This window comes from Elgaria multicarinata, chromosome 5 (genome assembly GCF_023053635.1).
Source record: "Elgaria multicarinata webbii isolate HBS135686 ecotype San Diego chromosome 5, rElgMul1.1.pri, whole genome shotgun sequence".
Lineage (NCBI taxonomy): Eukaryota > Metazoa > Chordata > Lepidosauria > Squamata > Anguidae > Elgaria > Elgaria multicarinata.
Genome location: NC_086175.1, coordinates 54869368 through 54885944, shown reverse-complemented (window position 1 = coordinate 54885944; position 16577 = coordinate 54869368). Strand labels below are relative to the sequence as shown.

The 16577-nt window shown below is 39.7% G+C and overlaps 1 protein-coding gene across 1 annotated transcript in view; it reads right to left on the bottom strand.

The window, feature by feature from the left end:
• FRMPD4 (FERM and PDZ domain containing 4) overlaps nt 1-16577 on the bottom strand; it is a 246807-nt gene that overhangs the window by 90700 nt on the left and 139530 nt on the right. Inside the window, exon 2 of the mRNA XM_063126381.1 lies at nt 4169-4285. Coding sequence (XP_062982451.1) covers nt 4169-4285 — 117 coding nt within the window. The remainder of the gene's footprint in view (nt 1-4168; nt 4286-16577) is intronic.

Below are 16577 nucleotides of genomic sequence, written 5' to 3'. Positions count from 1 at the left end.
CTGTTAGGGAGCAGAGCCTGCTGGTGACATGTCATTAATAATATAAATGATGGGGTTTGGCGCTCTCAGAGCCACGAGGAAGCAGCTATGAAAGATTCATTTGCAATAAAGAAAAACAAAACTCATTCAGATGAGGCCTGGATTATTGCATGGCTCCTTCAAGAGGCTTCAGGGAACACAACTTGCAGAAACAACTAAAGAGGTAAAGGAAGCCATTATAACAAATGCACTACTTTATTACAAATCAGTCCTTTGGGCTATACTGTGAAACTAAACCCCATCCCTGGGGTTTAGAATTGAGGGAACGACACAAGGCTGCTGTGTCTGAGAATTACGACGACTAACGCAGAAGCGTTTGGACACAATTCTACACGCAGAGGGCAATGCTAGGGAATTTGATCCCTTTCAGATCCCTTGCAGATTCATATGAACTAGGGGCGGTCTATATGCCCTATTTACCCCATGGCGGCTGTTTGGTGGTGCTGCATCGTTATACGACGCAGCCATCAACTCGCAGCCAAGACGAGGCTTTTCCCCTAAGCTATGCATTTAAAAAGTTAGAAGGCCCGACTTTTTGTTTGACTGTGAGGTCACCACTGTATTTCCTCATCTGCCGGTGGTGACCTTGTTTCAGCTTCAGGCTGGGGGCATTCTGGAGAAGGGTCACAGGGGACAAGGCGCACACACACACACACTCCCTCCTGCGTTGGGATTAACTGTTTCCATCCCGCAGCTGTGATGCTGTGGGGTTTGAAGGAAACACGGGGCTGAAGCAGCACTGGAAGATTCCCCCACCCCCAGTGCTGTGCCAAAACCCGACCTGCTCTTTAGCAACCTCTTCATTTCCCTGCGAAAGAGGCAGTTGTTTTTCTGCAACTTATGCAGGGATGTTGAGAATTTCGGAGAAATCTCTCACCTTACTCTGTGTGCACATAACATTTTTATCCATTTTTATCTCTCCTTGCAGCTTCACTGGCTACTGCGCTTTCTGAAAAGCCCCCTAAAGAACTTAACCAGGGCTTCCTCCTTTGGGGCTTTCCAGTACTGCAGCCTGTGGAGTGCCTGAAAACTGAGCGGCGCATTTTTTGTTTGTTTTGTTACATCCTTCTAACAACAATTCTCCAGCTCTTGGCCCTTGAACTATTTTGATCACAAGCTACTGGTGCTTTTCCAGGGGTCCTCTTCTTGACACAAAGTCTTTTGATCCAATAGAGCAGGGGTGGACAACTTGTGGCCTTTCAAATGGTTTGCCTACAACTCCCATCCACCCCCACTATTGGCTATGCTAACTAGGACTGGAGGGAGTTGTAAGCCAAAACATCTGGAGAGTCACATATTGTCCACTCCAGCACTAGAGGCTCACACTAATGAACAGTGGAGGAGAGGCAGTTTTCACTGATTCACCTTCTTCCCTACAGTCCCTCATGCCACCTCCTATGGTATTCCAGAAGAAATCCCAACAATCCAGAGTTGGTTTTGGGGGAGAGCAGGGTGGGGGGAAAGGACAATTGGTGAAATTGCCCTTCCTCCTTGGAAGCACCATTTCGATGAGCAGCTCTTGTGGGATCATCATCATCATCATCATCATCATCATCATCATCATCATCATCATCAATCTTTTCCCCAATACTGGGTCTCAAGGCAGCTTTACAAATTAAAACATGTACAGTTAAAATACATAGAGATATACAAACATTTTAAAAGTTAAAAAAGTATTTGAATGTTTAAGATTCATAGCACTCTTCAATCTTCAATTGTAAAGCTAAAAGCAAATAAGATGTCTCCCTCATGCTTACCAAAAAAAGCCCCTTTGTGGGGCTTGTTTTTTGGTTTTTTTAATGGAGAGGAAGAAGGTACTGGAGACAGAGCCCTGGCTCTTCACTGCCCAATATGCTTGGAATGGTCTGATATTTGAGGTTTATATGTCCTGATCTTTCTGTTCATCTTTCACCTTGTCCCAGGACTAAGAGTTGATTCCCAGCGGATTAGAAGCCTGACCATAAGAGTGGAACAATTGGGATTTTAGGATCAAGACACAAAGTGTTTTGGCTTCCGATCAAACCCATTGGTCTGAAGCAGAACAGGGGAGGAGCACATACAGCTCCAGAAGCCTTGAAAAGGCGATGATGCAACACATATTTCTCCCTTTGTATTTTCCATCCATCTATTTGCCCTGTTTAGGTTTTCTTACTTTTTTTAAGCTTTATGATTTGAGCAGAGGTCTGTTTGCATTCAGAGTGAGTGCTGCAGAAAAAAAATCGCCTTGAACAATTCACTGTATTTCAGCCAATACCTCTAAACCCTCAGACTTTCAAATCAGAAACACTTCTTTGAAAAGGAGGAGCGTTCAAGCACATAATAAGGGGCAACAAAACTAGCAGGCTTATATATTATTTGTATACAACAGGGTATTCACCAAGCCTACAGCTTATTTGAAGCCATTCCTGACGGTTCAAGAACAAGCAATCAACATAAAGGGCATAGAAAGACAAGTGGCCATGTAACTTTGGTGAAAATGGATGCAGACAGGCAAGGAGAGCTAAATTTCCCAACACTCACTTTTCCCTCAGAAGTATCTATGTTGTTGGTGGTGGCCATCGTCACCAGGGGAAAAATAAAGAGCATTGTATCCTGGAGAACGCTTCTACATCATACTTTGGTGGAAAGAAGTGCAAACATCAATGTACATTGATGGTGCTATATAAATAAATAAATAAATAAATAATAATAATAATAATAATAATAATAATAATAATAATAATAAACAGCTTCCATTACAATGTACCTTCCCACAACATTTTGTGAGCTTCCCAAAGTAATATATAAATAAATACATTCTATGTTAACATTAATTGTTTATGGACAGTCACCACCACACAACAGTCTTACACGTCTATTGCAAAATACCCAAATTCTAAATAGGCCAAGAGTTTAAAAATGTTAAATGTGATTTTTGTTTTTTGTTTTTTTAGGCTTAGCCAGCTATGACAAAGGGATAGCAGTATGCCTCATATGGGGCACATCTTGGCTTTGGGCTTGATAGCTGCTACCTTGCCTGGTCGTCATTTGCTACATAACAATAACAACAATATTGTTAACTGAATTGGAAATATATATGTATATGAGTGGGTGTGTGTATATATATATAATTTTCTGCTCAGATGTTATTTTTGACTTTTAATTTCAAATGATCTTAAGGTCTTTGCGAATTGTATGACTCGCAGTGACGGAAGTCTCATGCTTGGACAAGAAACAGACATAAAAAAGGGAGAAGTGTTTCCCTACTATGCAGTGTCTGCTACACTAAAATGCTGAGGTTGATTTTCTGCAATTCTGAGTGCAAGTAATTTCAAGTTAAATGCTATTAACAGGGAGTAGGTGTAACCCATATTTTTGTGTGAGACACGTAAGTCAAAGAAATGATGCACAATGTATTTACATGTATACCCTGGGTTTTCATCTCAGACAGTACTCAAGAATACAGTTGTCAGGGTCCTTTCATCAAATGTCTGAAAGCATCCAGGCATTCTGTTTTTACAGCCTCTAGGTACTGTTAAGCCACTAACTGTCATTGATGCTTAACTATCCTACTGAAACTGGTAAGCAAGCTCTGATGATTTCAACTGTACACACACACACACACTGCACACTGCTCTTCCGGTGAGCTCCCATCCAGATTAATGAACATGTTCAAACCTGCTTAGCTTCAATAATGTCACAGCAGCAGGGGTTCTCAGACCATCCATTGCACCTCCCGTGATTATAACCCTAAGTCCCAGTAGATGTGCATAGGAGAATAGCCCAACACCTTTATGATATTCTTTAATGGAGCTGCTTCAGGGGTGAAAAACACTGCAAATAAAGATTATGCTCTTATTACCATGGCAGAAAATAATAGTAGTGTTAGGTGAATTCCATGTGTTAGATATAGAGACAAAACCAGAAAAGTGGGAAACTATAATTCTCACATTACTGTGAATTACTTCAGGATGTTATCTGCAACATTTATATATCTATTTTTAAATTTACAAACAAATGTATATACCCCTTTTGGCTAATGGGTTAACCTGATAGGTGAATAAACTTGAAATCAGCCGAAATTCATGCTTGGGTTTGATCCCTGCACTGCAATTTCTTTATACAACTCGTTCCATAGCTGGGCACCTACTTGATGAAGTAGTCTCCCCCATCTCTGTTTGCCGTCATCTCCCATCCATAGGAAGATCCCTGGTTCAAGGTCCAGGTTCCTGAAGGAGGAGGCCAGCCTGAAGATTTGGTCCTGTGGCTAAAGAAAAAAAAAAAGGAAAAGGAAAAAGGAAACCCATTAATATTATAAAACGAGCCTCATTGTTTCAACCCAATAATAGATTTTTTGAACCAACCCAGCCTTTGTACACAACTTTAATGCACTCAATATCCACATAAAAATGCACTTGTATATAATAATCAGGCTCCTTGACTTTATTTTTCTTTAGTTCTAGTCATATTTCCTGCTTTGGGTAGATTAAATTGAATGGTCTAACCAGCTTTTCACCTGTTAACTTTGGAAAGAAAGTTTCAAGAGGTCTTTTAAATCTCCACTCACACACACACCCCCAACACACACTGAACATTTGGTGGAGATGAGAAGGAGATGATACATACATATCAATGTACATTGGCTCAGGATTTCCCCTTGCATGCAGGGTTGATATGCACAAAACTGCTAAAAACGTGGCTGGCACATGCATTGTCACTGAAGCAGGGCTGGCTGATGCAATCCTGCAACTTCCTCATATGAGCTTTCAAGCTCCCTTATGCTGTGGCCATATCATGAAAAACAGCCCCAAATTTGGCTTGCAGGGCTGTAAAGGCATAAATGGCTACCCAGTGTCTTCCCTAGTCCATGTCTTATGCAGTGCCCTTATGCTTTCCAAGTATTAGTCATCTTAGACCACTTCCTGAAGAATAAAAGGATGAATAATTTACGAATAGATCCAGCACATTACTTCAATTCACACCCACAATGAACAGAAGAGCCATTTCATTTTTTTATTTTTTTGCAACGTGTCACTGGTATTGACCCATTTCTAGGGAGCTACTAAAATACATTTGGCAAAACCTAAACTGCACTGTCAATTTAATTTGAATGTGCTCAGTGAAGGAAAAAAAAGAGCAGAGAAATACATAATTTACTGAGCTAAAGAGCATTGACTCAAATTATTGCAACACTAAATATATTTGCCGCCATTCTTCGCATTCATAATTATTAGTTACTTTACAGGCATTTACTTTGGATTTTCCTCTGCTAGATACAAACATTAACAGGATTATGTTATAATTGCCTTTTAAAGCAATCCTCTGAACACCACAGTGCAGTATTAGGATGCTGCACGATGTGCACAACCAATGTTCATATTATATGCTAATGTTTACAATGCTGTTACAAACCTCAAACTAAATAAAATATACCATAAGAGGGTCAGTACATGTTAACAATCTACATTAAATCTGTGGGGTGTGATACAATACACTGTGGATAGGAATTCCCATAGCCACAAGAGACACCTGTTTCCCCCACCCCTTCCTCAATCTACGTATGTCTATGGATGTACACACACAGCAAATTTGTCAGTGCACACCTTCCATATCCCCATTCAGCCCTCCATTTTAAGGCTGCTTTATCATGTTAAGGCAGTGTTGTTGTCACAGGCATAGGGCAAATTTCATAGATAAAAATACTGCTCCATATCTTGAGTTTCAAGTCGTAACAAGCGCATTCTAGGTTGCCAATCTCCAATCGTGCACTGATGTTTTATTTACAGCTAATATTATATTGATGTGTATATAGGTCCCCCTCTCTCTCTCTCTCTCTCTCTCTCTCTCTCTCTCTGTGTGTGTGTGTGTGTGAGTGTAATCATTTGACAACTCAGTTAGTTCAGTTATATTTTTCTATCTGTTTGATGTTATTAAGTTGTAAGTTCATTGACTGGGCCTTATAATTTTAACTTTCTCTAGCATTTAGCTACTTTTGATGCTTACAAACAAAACAAATAGAACCATTAAATGTGTGTGTGTGTGTGTGTGTGTGTGTGTGTGTGTGTGTGTGTGCAAATCCAGAACCTTTGGTATGTCTGGATATGCCCAGAAAAATGTACATGTTTCTAAAAATCTAGTCATATGTGTAAGTCAGTCCAAAAGCACAATGCTTCAAATTTATGTTGTCGACACATGCCCGAATAGAGTAGAAATTCTTAAATTTTGTTAACTCTGCTATGTAACAAATGCAATATGCATCCTATGCATTGCTATTTTTAATTCTGCAATTCTGTGCATGTGGAACATGTAGGAAGATGTCAGGTTTTCAGTTAAGTAATTGTCTTTATTATTACCTTTAATACCTATTATTACCCTTGTTGTATTATTCAATAATAATAATAATAATAATAATAATAATAATAATTTACATCTGAGATACTAAAAACCTTCAACTAGAAACTGGCAGTCTTCAGGCCAAATTGAACTCTCCTGCCCCAAGAAAAGATGCTATATGCTTTTTTTCTCTATTCCCATCTCTCTATTGAGGTTTCTAGCAAGAAGGAGGATGGTGTCTTATGGATACGTGTATTGTTTCAGTTTCCAAATGTCTGTTTCCTCGGTGAAGGTATTGCCTTTGCAAATTGCAGCCAAGCTGAAGTAGTCTGCTTCACATACAAAATACACATCTTGATTGGTCCTAATCCAATGGGGCTCTTTTCAAGGTACTCCTTGTTTTTGACATTGCGTTCACTAGAGATGCTAAGGTCCGGAAGAGTCTACAGAGTGAAAAGGTCACAGTGCTCTTAGTAGTCAATGACCTTACATATTTACTGTGTTTCATTTCTCTTGAAAGAAAATTACAGTTGTATCTTTTTATGTGGGTGAAAGAGAGGGAGAGGCAGGATTCGGTATACATGTATACAACAAAAATGCCTTAGTGAAATACTTGTGAGAAGATTAACTATGGCTAATGCTTGCAGTAGAGAACAATGAAAACCTCTCAAGTACAAATTCTTCTTTAATCTTCTAGTGTGATCTAAAGGACCTGCATTTTTCCCAATTTAAGATAATGCACTAATGCACTCCATCTCTCTCTATTTCTCTGTCTCTCTCTCTCTCTCATTTTTTAAATCATGACAAGAAATATTTGAAATAGAAGTAAAACTGGGAGGGTTGGGTTTAGTTGCATCTATCTTTCCCCCTGGGCAGGCCCCTCAAGGAAGAGATGGCAAGTTGTAGGTAATATGTAGGCAATTTAATATTCTCCATTTAACCTAGAGGGATGGTATTCCTGCTCCTACAAAGCTCTTGCCTTTGTTTCCTGCCCCACTGTTCAAGTACAGTTTCTGGGTAGACAACTTTTTCAGTTCTCAAGATGTCCTAGTCGAAAAGCCATCCAAAGTAGCTCGTTCAGGCCAAGGCCTGAGCAGAAAGCAATTATCATATTCTGCTGGGAGAGGCAAACACTGGCTGTTAGAGAAGGCAGGTGAGCATCTTCCTTGTTAAGGACAGCTGCCCCCTCAGGGGACAGACAAGCAGCATTGCTGAACAGCTCCTCCTCTAGTGGCCCTGTTTCCACCTTCAGTTGCTGGCTTCCATTCCATTGTCTTCCCTAGACTTGCCTTCTCATCCCAAAAGAACCAGGATGGAGACAATTCTCCTGCAGAGTCATTAGGTTTCTGCTGGATATGGCTCCTTGCTTGAAGACCAGGGAGGGGATCTTGTTGACTGCCATCAGACTTGGTCTTGTTTTCCTCCTCATTGAAACCCAGAAAGGTGAGTTGGGTGGCTTGTTGCCTCAGAGAGATGTTGCTTTCTTGTTCTCATGGACTCAGGCACTGCATGGTTCCTCAGTAGCTCTAAGTGCACAAATCCCTAGCCTGAAGGTGAGCACATCTCCACTCCATGGCTTATTGCTGGAATGATCCCTGAATTGTTGGACAGGCGTTTTTTAATGGATTTTTTGCAATAAGAAAAAAGATGGAAGAGGCTGTGGGGGAAAAGGAGGGTTACAACTGGATGATTATGGATGCTTCTATATCAGGGGCTCATAGTATATTATGTTCAAAGTAGGCCTAATGGTCAGAAGCCAGATACTATAATACCACAATCCTATCCATGTTTACTCATAAGTAAACTTGTCCAAGGAGACTAAGCATGCTTAATATTGTAACATAAGCAGCTACACCAGCCCTTTTAATATACACTGTACTCAAAAAGTAAAGTGAAAATTAATTCTACTCAATAACAAAAATTACCAGTACTAAAAGCAAAAGAAGAAAATGAAATAATCTTGGGATGGGGGGGGGGGGGCGAGAGATGCAAAGGCAGAGGAAGATGTAAAAATAGAAAGGGCTGGCTATTTCACTCTTTGGTGTTTTATATTCTCTCAATGTAATCTTCAGGTTTGGTCCAGCCTTTAATATTTATAGCTACATAAAATATGAAGTAATTCAGCCATTCAAACCTATGACAGAAGTCAAAGTATTTGTAGTTATTGCTGATGCTGTCACTAGTGTTTCTGCATGGAAGAAGAAATAAAGGATAGGATGAAAACTATACTTCAGAGGAACAACAACAAAATTGAAAAGGTTTTTCCCCCTTCTTGCTTAGCATCAAGTACTAGGACATAATTTCAAATTTAGATGTCTTTAACATGACGCACAACTCACTTTGTAAAGGAAGAACAACAAGCAGCATGACAACATTTGCAGTGTTCAATCTATCTTCATACACAGCAGGGTGCAAAGTGCTATACTTCTGAGTTCCTCACATTTCAGCAGACTTTGTTTGTCCCCCAGTGTTTTGAGATCTCCTCCGAGGAACAAAAGATTGATTTCCATTGAAAAAGTATATGGCAAAGCCTTAGGAGGAAAAACAAGGAGCTAGTCATGACAGCCCTGTAATAGGGACCTATTAATCCTATCCACTCCAATGAAAAATCCATGACTAGAATGCATCTATTTAAGGCTTACGTCTTCAATTTCATGACAATGGAGAAAACCTCTCTAAATCAAATAATTTACTTTCATGAGAATCCTAAAGCCACAATTTGGTAGGATGGCCTTTGTGACTTTCATGCAAACCTGAGTAACCATGCTCTGCCCCTATACATGAGTCCAAGTATGTATGTGTCCTTCTCATTGAAAACATGAAAAGAATCTTGCTAGATCAGATCAAGGATCCATCCCGTCCAGTGGTGGCCAGCCAGGTGTTCCTCAGAAGCCAATAGGCAAGGCACGAAGAGAACTGCCCTCATTATTTCCCGCTCACTACCACAACTAGTTCCATTTAGGTATCAAAGCTAATTGCTGTTGACAGCTATTAGCTGTCTCCTCCATCTCACCCAGCACCACAGTGGCTGCCTATTTTGCATGTAGATGCCTGCACCTACATATAAACTCTTTATGATAACCTTCCCGCAGATCCATATACTCTTCTAGTAAGCCTGCCTTGCTCCCTTTTAAGCCCAAGCCTAATTGACTGCACCTCTCCCTATTTTTGATTTCCTCCACCTCCTTTCCTTCTGCTTATGGCCTGATCATGGTTGGAACCACCTAATTGTACAAATCACTGTGCCACAAATATGCCAAAAGAACCTGCTTGCCCCAAACTTATGTCCATGAATTCTGGTGGCATTTTAACATAGACTAAGCAGTGATCTTGGGGGGTGGGTATGTTGGTTGCATTGCATTGTGTTCTGTTTCTAGATTAGTGTCAGGAGAAATGAAGAAGTGAGAGACGGCATAAAACATTAATACACCATCAAAAATATCAAAACTCCAGGCTGTAATTAAAGTGGAACAAGTCATTCACAATGCAATCCTATACATGTCTATTCAGAAGTATATGTCTATTCATTGAATTTAATGGGGCTTACTCCCAGGTAAGTGGATCGAGGATTGCAAACTCAATAGGGCAAATGTAGGCCATTATAAAGTAAACATGGCAATTAAGTAATCTTTTAAAAGGAGGTCAAGTTACAAGAAAAGGGGGTTAATTCATTGTTTGGAATTTATTTATTTCATTGCATCCATTTCTACAAAAGATTTGCTGGTGACTTTAAAGGCACAAATTGCCTAGGAACTGGATTTTTGTATTACTGTTACATAAACCCAAACATACAGGATGACGAATCCTACAGTCCATTGGTCTTCAACATGCCAATCAGTTGCTACAGTATTTCTGGATTGTGGCATGACCTAATGTGGGTTGTGTCACCTTGCAAATATAAGGGGGAGGGAAATAAAAAGTGGGTGGCTCCCTAAATACATTTTTGGGCTGAAGATAGGCCTGAAGTCTGAAAAGGTAGAAGACTACTGCTCCAATCTACAAGCACAATATCTTTCAGGACCTAATTATATGCTATGGGCAAGCCTGTATTGAGATGTCCAATGCCATTTTTAAGGACATGAAAAGCAGCTTTGGAGGGAGAAAATCCGGAGTGAAAAGGCTCGTGTGGAGCAGAAGGATGCTGACCTCAAGGAAGAAAATGATCCTTCCAAGCAGCATTACAAATCTTTGCTCTGATGAACCACTCCTTCTTTGCCTGCAGCCTTTCCACTGAAAAATCTTTGTTAAAAAATAAAATTACAAGCCCAGTATTACCGTTCATGTACTCTCATTTGATCAATGTCTAATGAGATGCTCAGTTTAAAGGATTTGGCAAAAAAGAAAAGAAGCTTCCCAGGTAATTAATTACCCTGTTTCTGTTTCGGTGGTGCTGTTTCGGTGACTACCATATAGCAGAGAAACTCTGGATCCTGTGCTTAAAGAGGTCACCACTATATGTGCCTAATGATGCACAAGATGAAGATCTTTTTTTGCACCTTTTTTCACAACTAGTGACAGCACTTGGGGATGGTAAATGGTTGTTTAGATAGTCCATGTTTAGAGATTGTTTGAGCTGTGACTACACTAGATATGCAGCTCATGTAAATATGCCTATGTTGACTTCAATTAAAGTTAATTTTCTTTTCTGAATTCTTATTAGGCAAGCTAGTGCATGATTTGAAAGGGGAAACAATGTCAGAAGATTTGGAATAAAATAACCTTTCTTTTTTTTTCATTTTCAAAACACACCAGTGTATGTTCTAAGATAAGTTCTCAACTCTCCACCCCCACCTCATTTTTCAAAATGATGGCAGGAATGCTAGCAAAAAATAAATTGTCAGCAGGGTTTTGAGGAGGATAGTTTTTGGTTTTTTTTCAGATTATACACATGAATCCTTTGCACTAACTTGCTTCCTCCAGTTTGGGGCACCACACTTCAAGAAGGATGCAGACAAGCTGGAGGGGGTTCAGAGGAGGGCAATGAGGATGATCAGGGGCTTGAAACAAAGCCCTATGAGGAGAGATGGAAAGAACTGGGCATGTTTAGCCTGGAGAAGAAAAGACTGAAGGGAGACATGATAGCACTCTTCAAATACTGGAAAGGTTGTCATGCATAGGAGGGCCAGGATGTCTTCTTGATCCTCCCAGAGTGTAGGACATGGAATAATGGGCTCAAGTTACAGGAAGCCAGATTCCAGCTGCACATAAGGAAAAACTTCCTGACTGTTAGAGCAATATGACAATGGAACCAATTACCTAGGGAGGTCATGGGCTCTCCCACACTAGAGGCATTCAAGAGGTAGCTGTACAGCCATCTGTTGGGTATGCTTTAAGGTGGATTCCTGTGTTTGAGCAGGGGGTTGGACTCGATGGCCTTATAGGCCCCTTCCAACTCTACTATTCTATGATTCTATGAATCACAGCTCGGTGCTCCCACTTAATTTACTGATAGTACCATGGATCAATAAGACCAGCATGCCTATGAAGAATAGATTCTTGTTTTGCACTTCTTCTGAAATGCTTGAACATGTCTGTTATGGGGAGATGTGTGTGTTCCAGAGGTAGATTTTATTTTTACTTCCACTAGGAAAAATTCAGAAAGAAAAGCCCCCCTCCCTTGGTGATATAAAAAGGCATTCTAGATATATACTTGGTAGCTAACCAATTGGACAACAGTGAGTGTTATTGATGGATATAAATGTTGGGAAGGCATTCATCTCGTGAAGCCTACAAAAGCTCATGTCATAATTACCTAGTTAGTTTCTAAGGGAAGATCTAAATTACAAATCTTTACCAGTTTAGAGTACTTGATCATGGCTTTCCATAAGTAACCTTGGGAACTGCAATTCTTGTGATAGTACTGTAAGTTTAATAGGCACTCTCTGTACCATCACAAAACCAGAATTCCAGGATTCAATCTCTAATAGCATCCAAGATCCCCTTTCAGCACTGCCATTCTTAGAGTCCCTGGAAGAAAGGGAACGAGTAATGTAGTTAATCCCTCAGGTGTTGGAGCATGTTTAACATTTCTTCAAGAGTGCTTGTAAAGGAATTAAATATTATTATTTACAGATCTAAGAAATCCAATTTATAACTTAAAACAAATGCCACTAAAATCATAATTCACTTCTAAGCCAATCTGTTTTATAGAATGCCATATCAAGAACGTAAAAAAAAGGGGAAAAAACCCACTGGAGAGATGAGGATGGGGGAAGAATCAGTATGTGACAGCAAAGTGAACTATTTCCAAGCTGAAGGAAAAAGCTTTGAATGATGCACCATAAGAGAGCATCCATTTTAAGCAGTTCATTCTCTTCTCCTTTTGAGGAACAGTAAAATTAGCTGACTGCTTTCACCTTTGGAAGAAGAATGACAAGCTAAAATATTCCTTTGGGCACCACACTATTCATTTCACTTTTACCTAACAGAATGATTTACTGTACAGAGCTGTGGATAGGTTTGTTCTGCTCACTTCTCTTACACTGAAAGAATATAGGAGTAGTAGGAAAGAAATGGAAGCTCTCAAATAACTGGATTTATTAAGAGCCAGAAGCTCCTGTCAATCAGCACAAGGTGGAGAATGCATAAGGCATGACAGATTAAGAAGAAAGAGTCAAAACCAATAAAAAAGAACTTCATAGTAAATCCTGAGAAAAAATTAAATAAAATGTGGAAGGCTTCTGAATTGGCTGCCATCTCAGATAGGCTCTCCTGTAGTGATTTTGATTTAAACAAAATAATTGTGCTTATTAAGTGAATCACCACTGTGAAGCTAGGAGGTTCTACTGATTGCTTCTGATTCCTGCTGAGAACATACATTGTTTATTTACTTGCTGATTTATTGTACATGAAACTCTTCAGACATTGAAAGAATATCATATAAATGTGAAGCGTTATTAATCTATTTAGGACACTTTCTGAGTGTTCAAAAATGTTAATATACTTTGAACTTCAGTGATTGTTACATTACAACCTAAAATGTAGGTCTTTATTAGTATTTCCAGAACGTAGGTGGATGGAAGGCTAGCCACAGACTATATTATTATTCCCATACTGTACATGGAAGACTGCCATGACTAAGGAGTGATTTGAACTAGAGACTTCTCAGCTCATAGTTTTGGGCACAACATAGGCTGACCATATGGAAAGGAGGACAGGGCTCCTGTATCTTTAACAGTTGCATAGAAAAGGGAATTTCTGCAGGTGTCATTTGTATATATGGAGAACCTGGTGAAATTCCCTCTTCATCACAACAGTTAAAGTGCAGGAGCTATACTAGAGTGACCAGATTTAAAAGAGGGTAGGGCACCTGTAGCTTTAACTGTTGTGATGAAGAGGAAATTTCACCAGGTTCTCCATATATACAAATGACACCTGCTGAAATTCCTTTTTCAATACAACTGCTAAAAATACAGGAGCCCTGTCCTTTTCATATGGTCACCCTAGCACAACACCACAACTCCTTGTTTTTCCGCTGTGGCACCCCGGCTGTGGAATGAGCTCCCCAGAGTGGTCCGCCTGGCGCCTACACTGTACTCTTTTCGTCGCCAGCTGAAGACCTTTTTATTCTCTCAGTATTTTAACACTTAATTTTAACTTAAATTTAAATTTTACTGTTCTAACTCTGTATTTTAATCTTACATCAATTTTGCTGTGTGGTTTTATCCTGTTTGTGCTTTTGATACTGTATTTTGTATTTGTGTTTTTAACCTGTTGGTTGTTTTATTATGGTTTTAATTTTTGTGAACTGCCCAGAGAGCTTCAGCTATTGGGCGGTATGAAAATGTAATAATAAATAAATAAATAAATAAATTTTCTAATGCAATTTCCACACCTCATCTTCCCCAGGGGAAAAAACATAGCCTTTCACCAGTTTAAAATAGAGGGTCTTTCAATAGTAGCCAGCAGTTCCTACTAGTGACCTGCTTTGCTGATCACCTGTGAAGCACATAACCGACTCTTATAGCACACTCTAAATCAGAGAATTATGCAATATTATAGTCCACAGCAAAAACTATATAAATAATGCAGATAGTACGCGAATCAATATACTCACCACAAAACCTGCTAGTTCAAGAATATAAATTGCAACATGCACAGTTTACAAGACTTTAAAAATAAGAAAATCAGTTCCAACAAAAAAAAAATTAGCTCCCCCCTCATTCTCTGTCAACATATGTCCTCATTACATGCCTGTATATCTAACATAAACACAATTGGGGTGCTGAGCACGCAACCACAAAGATTCACTTGTGAAATATAAGATAGACGCAATCTATTACAAATGTGGATACAATTCTGTACCTTAACTACAAAAATGTTTTCCCCATATGCTGTTTTGTAACATGTTATTGTGACTTTAGTGCTGACACATTGGACACTATTATTGTTATTGTTTTCTTTATTTTCTATATAGTGGAAGCTTCTGCACCGTTGGATTTCTTTGGAGGGGTTTAAGGCGGCGTATCAGCAAGGAGAAAGTGTTTTGTATACTTTTTTACGAACGGTATATGTAAGAATTCTGTATATATCACCCACATTTGTAATAGATTGCATCTATCTTATATTTCACGAGTGAGTCTTTGTGGTTGAGTGCTCAGCACCCCAATTGTGTTTTTGCTATTTCAACCACAGCCTTCTATCTTCTCTACTGTATATCTAACATGCCAATTTGTTTACCAGATACATTACAATTTTCCAGTGGCTGTAATTTTATTTCCCTCATCCTCTACCTGTGTGCACCTGTCCATGATCATAAGGAGGATCAGCACCTCTACCTGTTCTCCCCTTTGGTATAACTACCATTGTCCAAACTGGGGAAGATCTGCATTTGACAACATGACTCTCAGGCTTTCATGTGTAGTTTGGCTTTGCGTTCAACCCTGATGTTGTAATACACTCTTGCTTTCTACAGTTTAATTCCTAATTGTAAATAAGGCCTTCCACTGCGCGCGCGCGCACACACACACACACACACACACACACTCCTTCCGCTGTGCACATGAATAATATTTAACCAAGAAGTAAATAAATCAAATGATAGCCCTAAAATTCCCTACTTATACAAGACCTACCCATCTAGTCTTGTTGGTTATACCCATCCACCTTGAATCGTTTGGCTAGTTCACATTCATTTATTTATATTTTGTTATTTTATTTGATCTATTACATTTATATCCCGCCTCCCCCCACCCACCCAAGGAACCTAAGGAAGTGTACATAATCCTTCTCCTCTCCATTATATCCTCACAACAACAACCCTGTGAGGTAGGTTGGACTGAGAGTCTGTGACTGGCCCAAAGTCACCCGGTGAGCTTTCATGGCCAAGTAGGGACTAGAACCCAGATCTTCTGAATCCCATTCCAACACACTTACACCACACTGGCTCTAAGACACCCCTGGAAATAAGCTACGGTGGTTTGGTTGTTTGCTCACTAACCCACATTACTCCCAACAGATGATCAGATACTCTGTGGTTTGCTCTGGCTTGTTTCACCCTTAGTCTCCCCACTGGCTCCCAGCACATATCCCATGGGCTTTTGCTGCACAACCATAGTAATTCATTCTACTAATGAAGGCAAATGTACTCATTAGTGAGTAGAGTTTATTTTGTATAATTTTCTGTTCACCTTCGAGGAGATTTGTGCATGTTTAGTCCCCCCTTACTTTTGGGCAGATTTGCACAAATTTAATTTTATTTATTTTATCTTTCAGGGAGATTTGCACATAATTGCTTTAACAACTTTGCTTTTTAAAGTTTAGTTTGTACTAATCTCCTTGAAGGTGAAAAAACAACAACCATGCTAAATTTGCCCAAATTTCCCCAAATATGAAAAGGGGGGGGGAAGAAAAGGTTATGCTGTCTATAGAGGCAATGAAGTGGAGGAATAAATTGACCAGTCATTTTAAGCCATAATAGAGAAGGGATATTGTTTGTGAACATGCAAGGAGTAACCAGCCTCTGTAGCCCTTTCTGATAAGCCACACACAAGCCACTCTGCTGAGCTCGGACATCACAACAAGCCACCCTGAAAACAAGCAACCTTGATCAACTCAACCACAAGCCATGGGTTTTAAGGGTAGTTTGTGCATGGATAACAAACCACAATGAGGTAACCACTTTGAGTTCGGATGTCACGACAAATCATGCTGAAACAAACAAGGGTGGCAAGCCACCTTGGGTTGTCATGTCGTATGAACCAGGGCAATATGAAGAGTTATAGGAT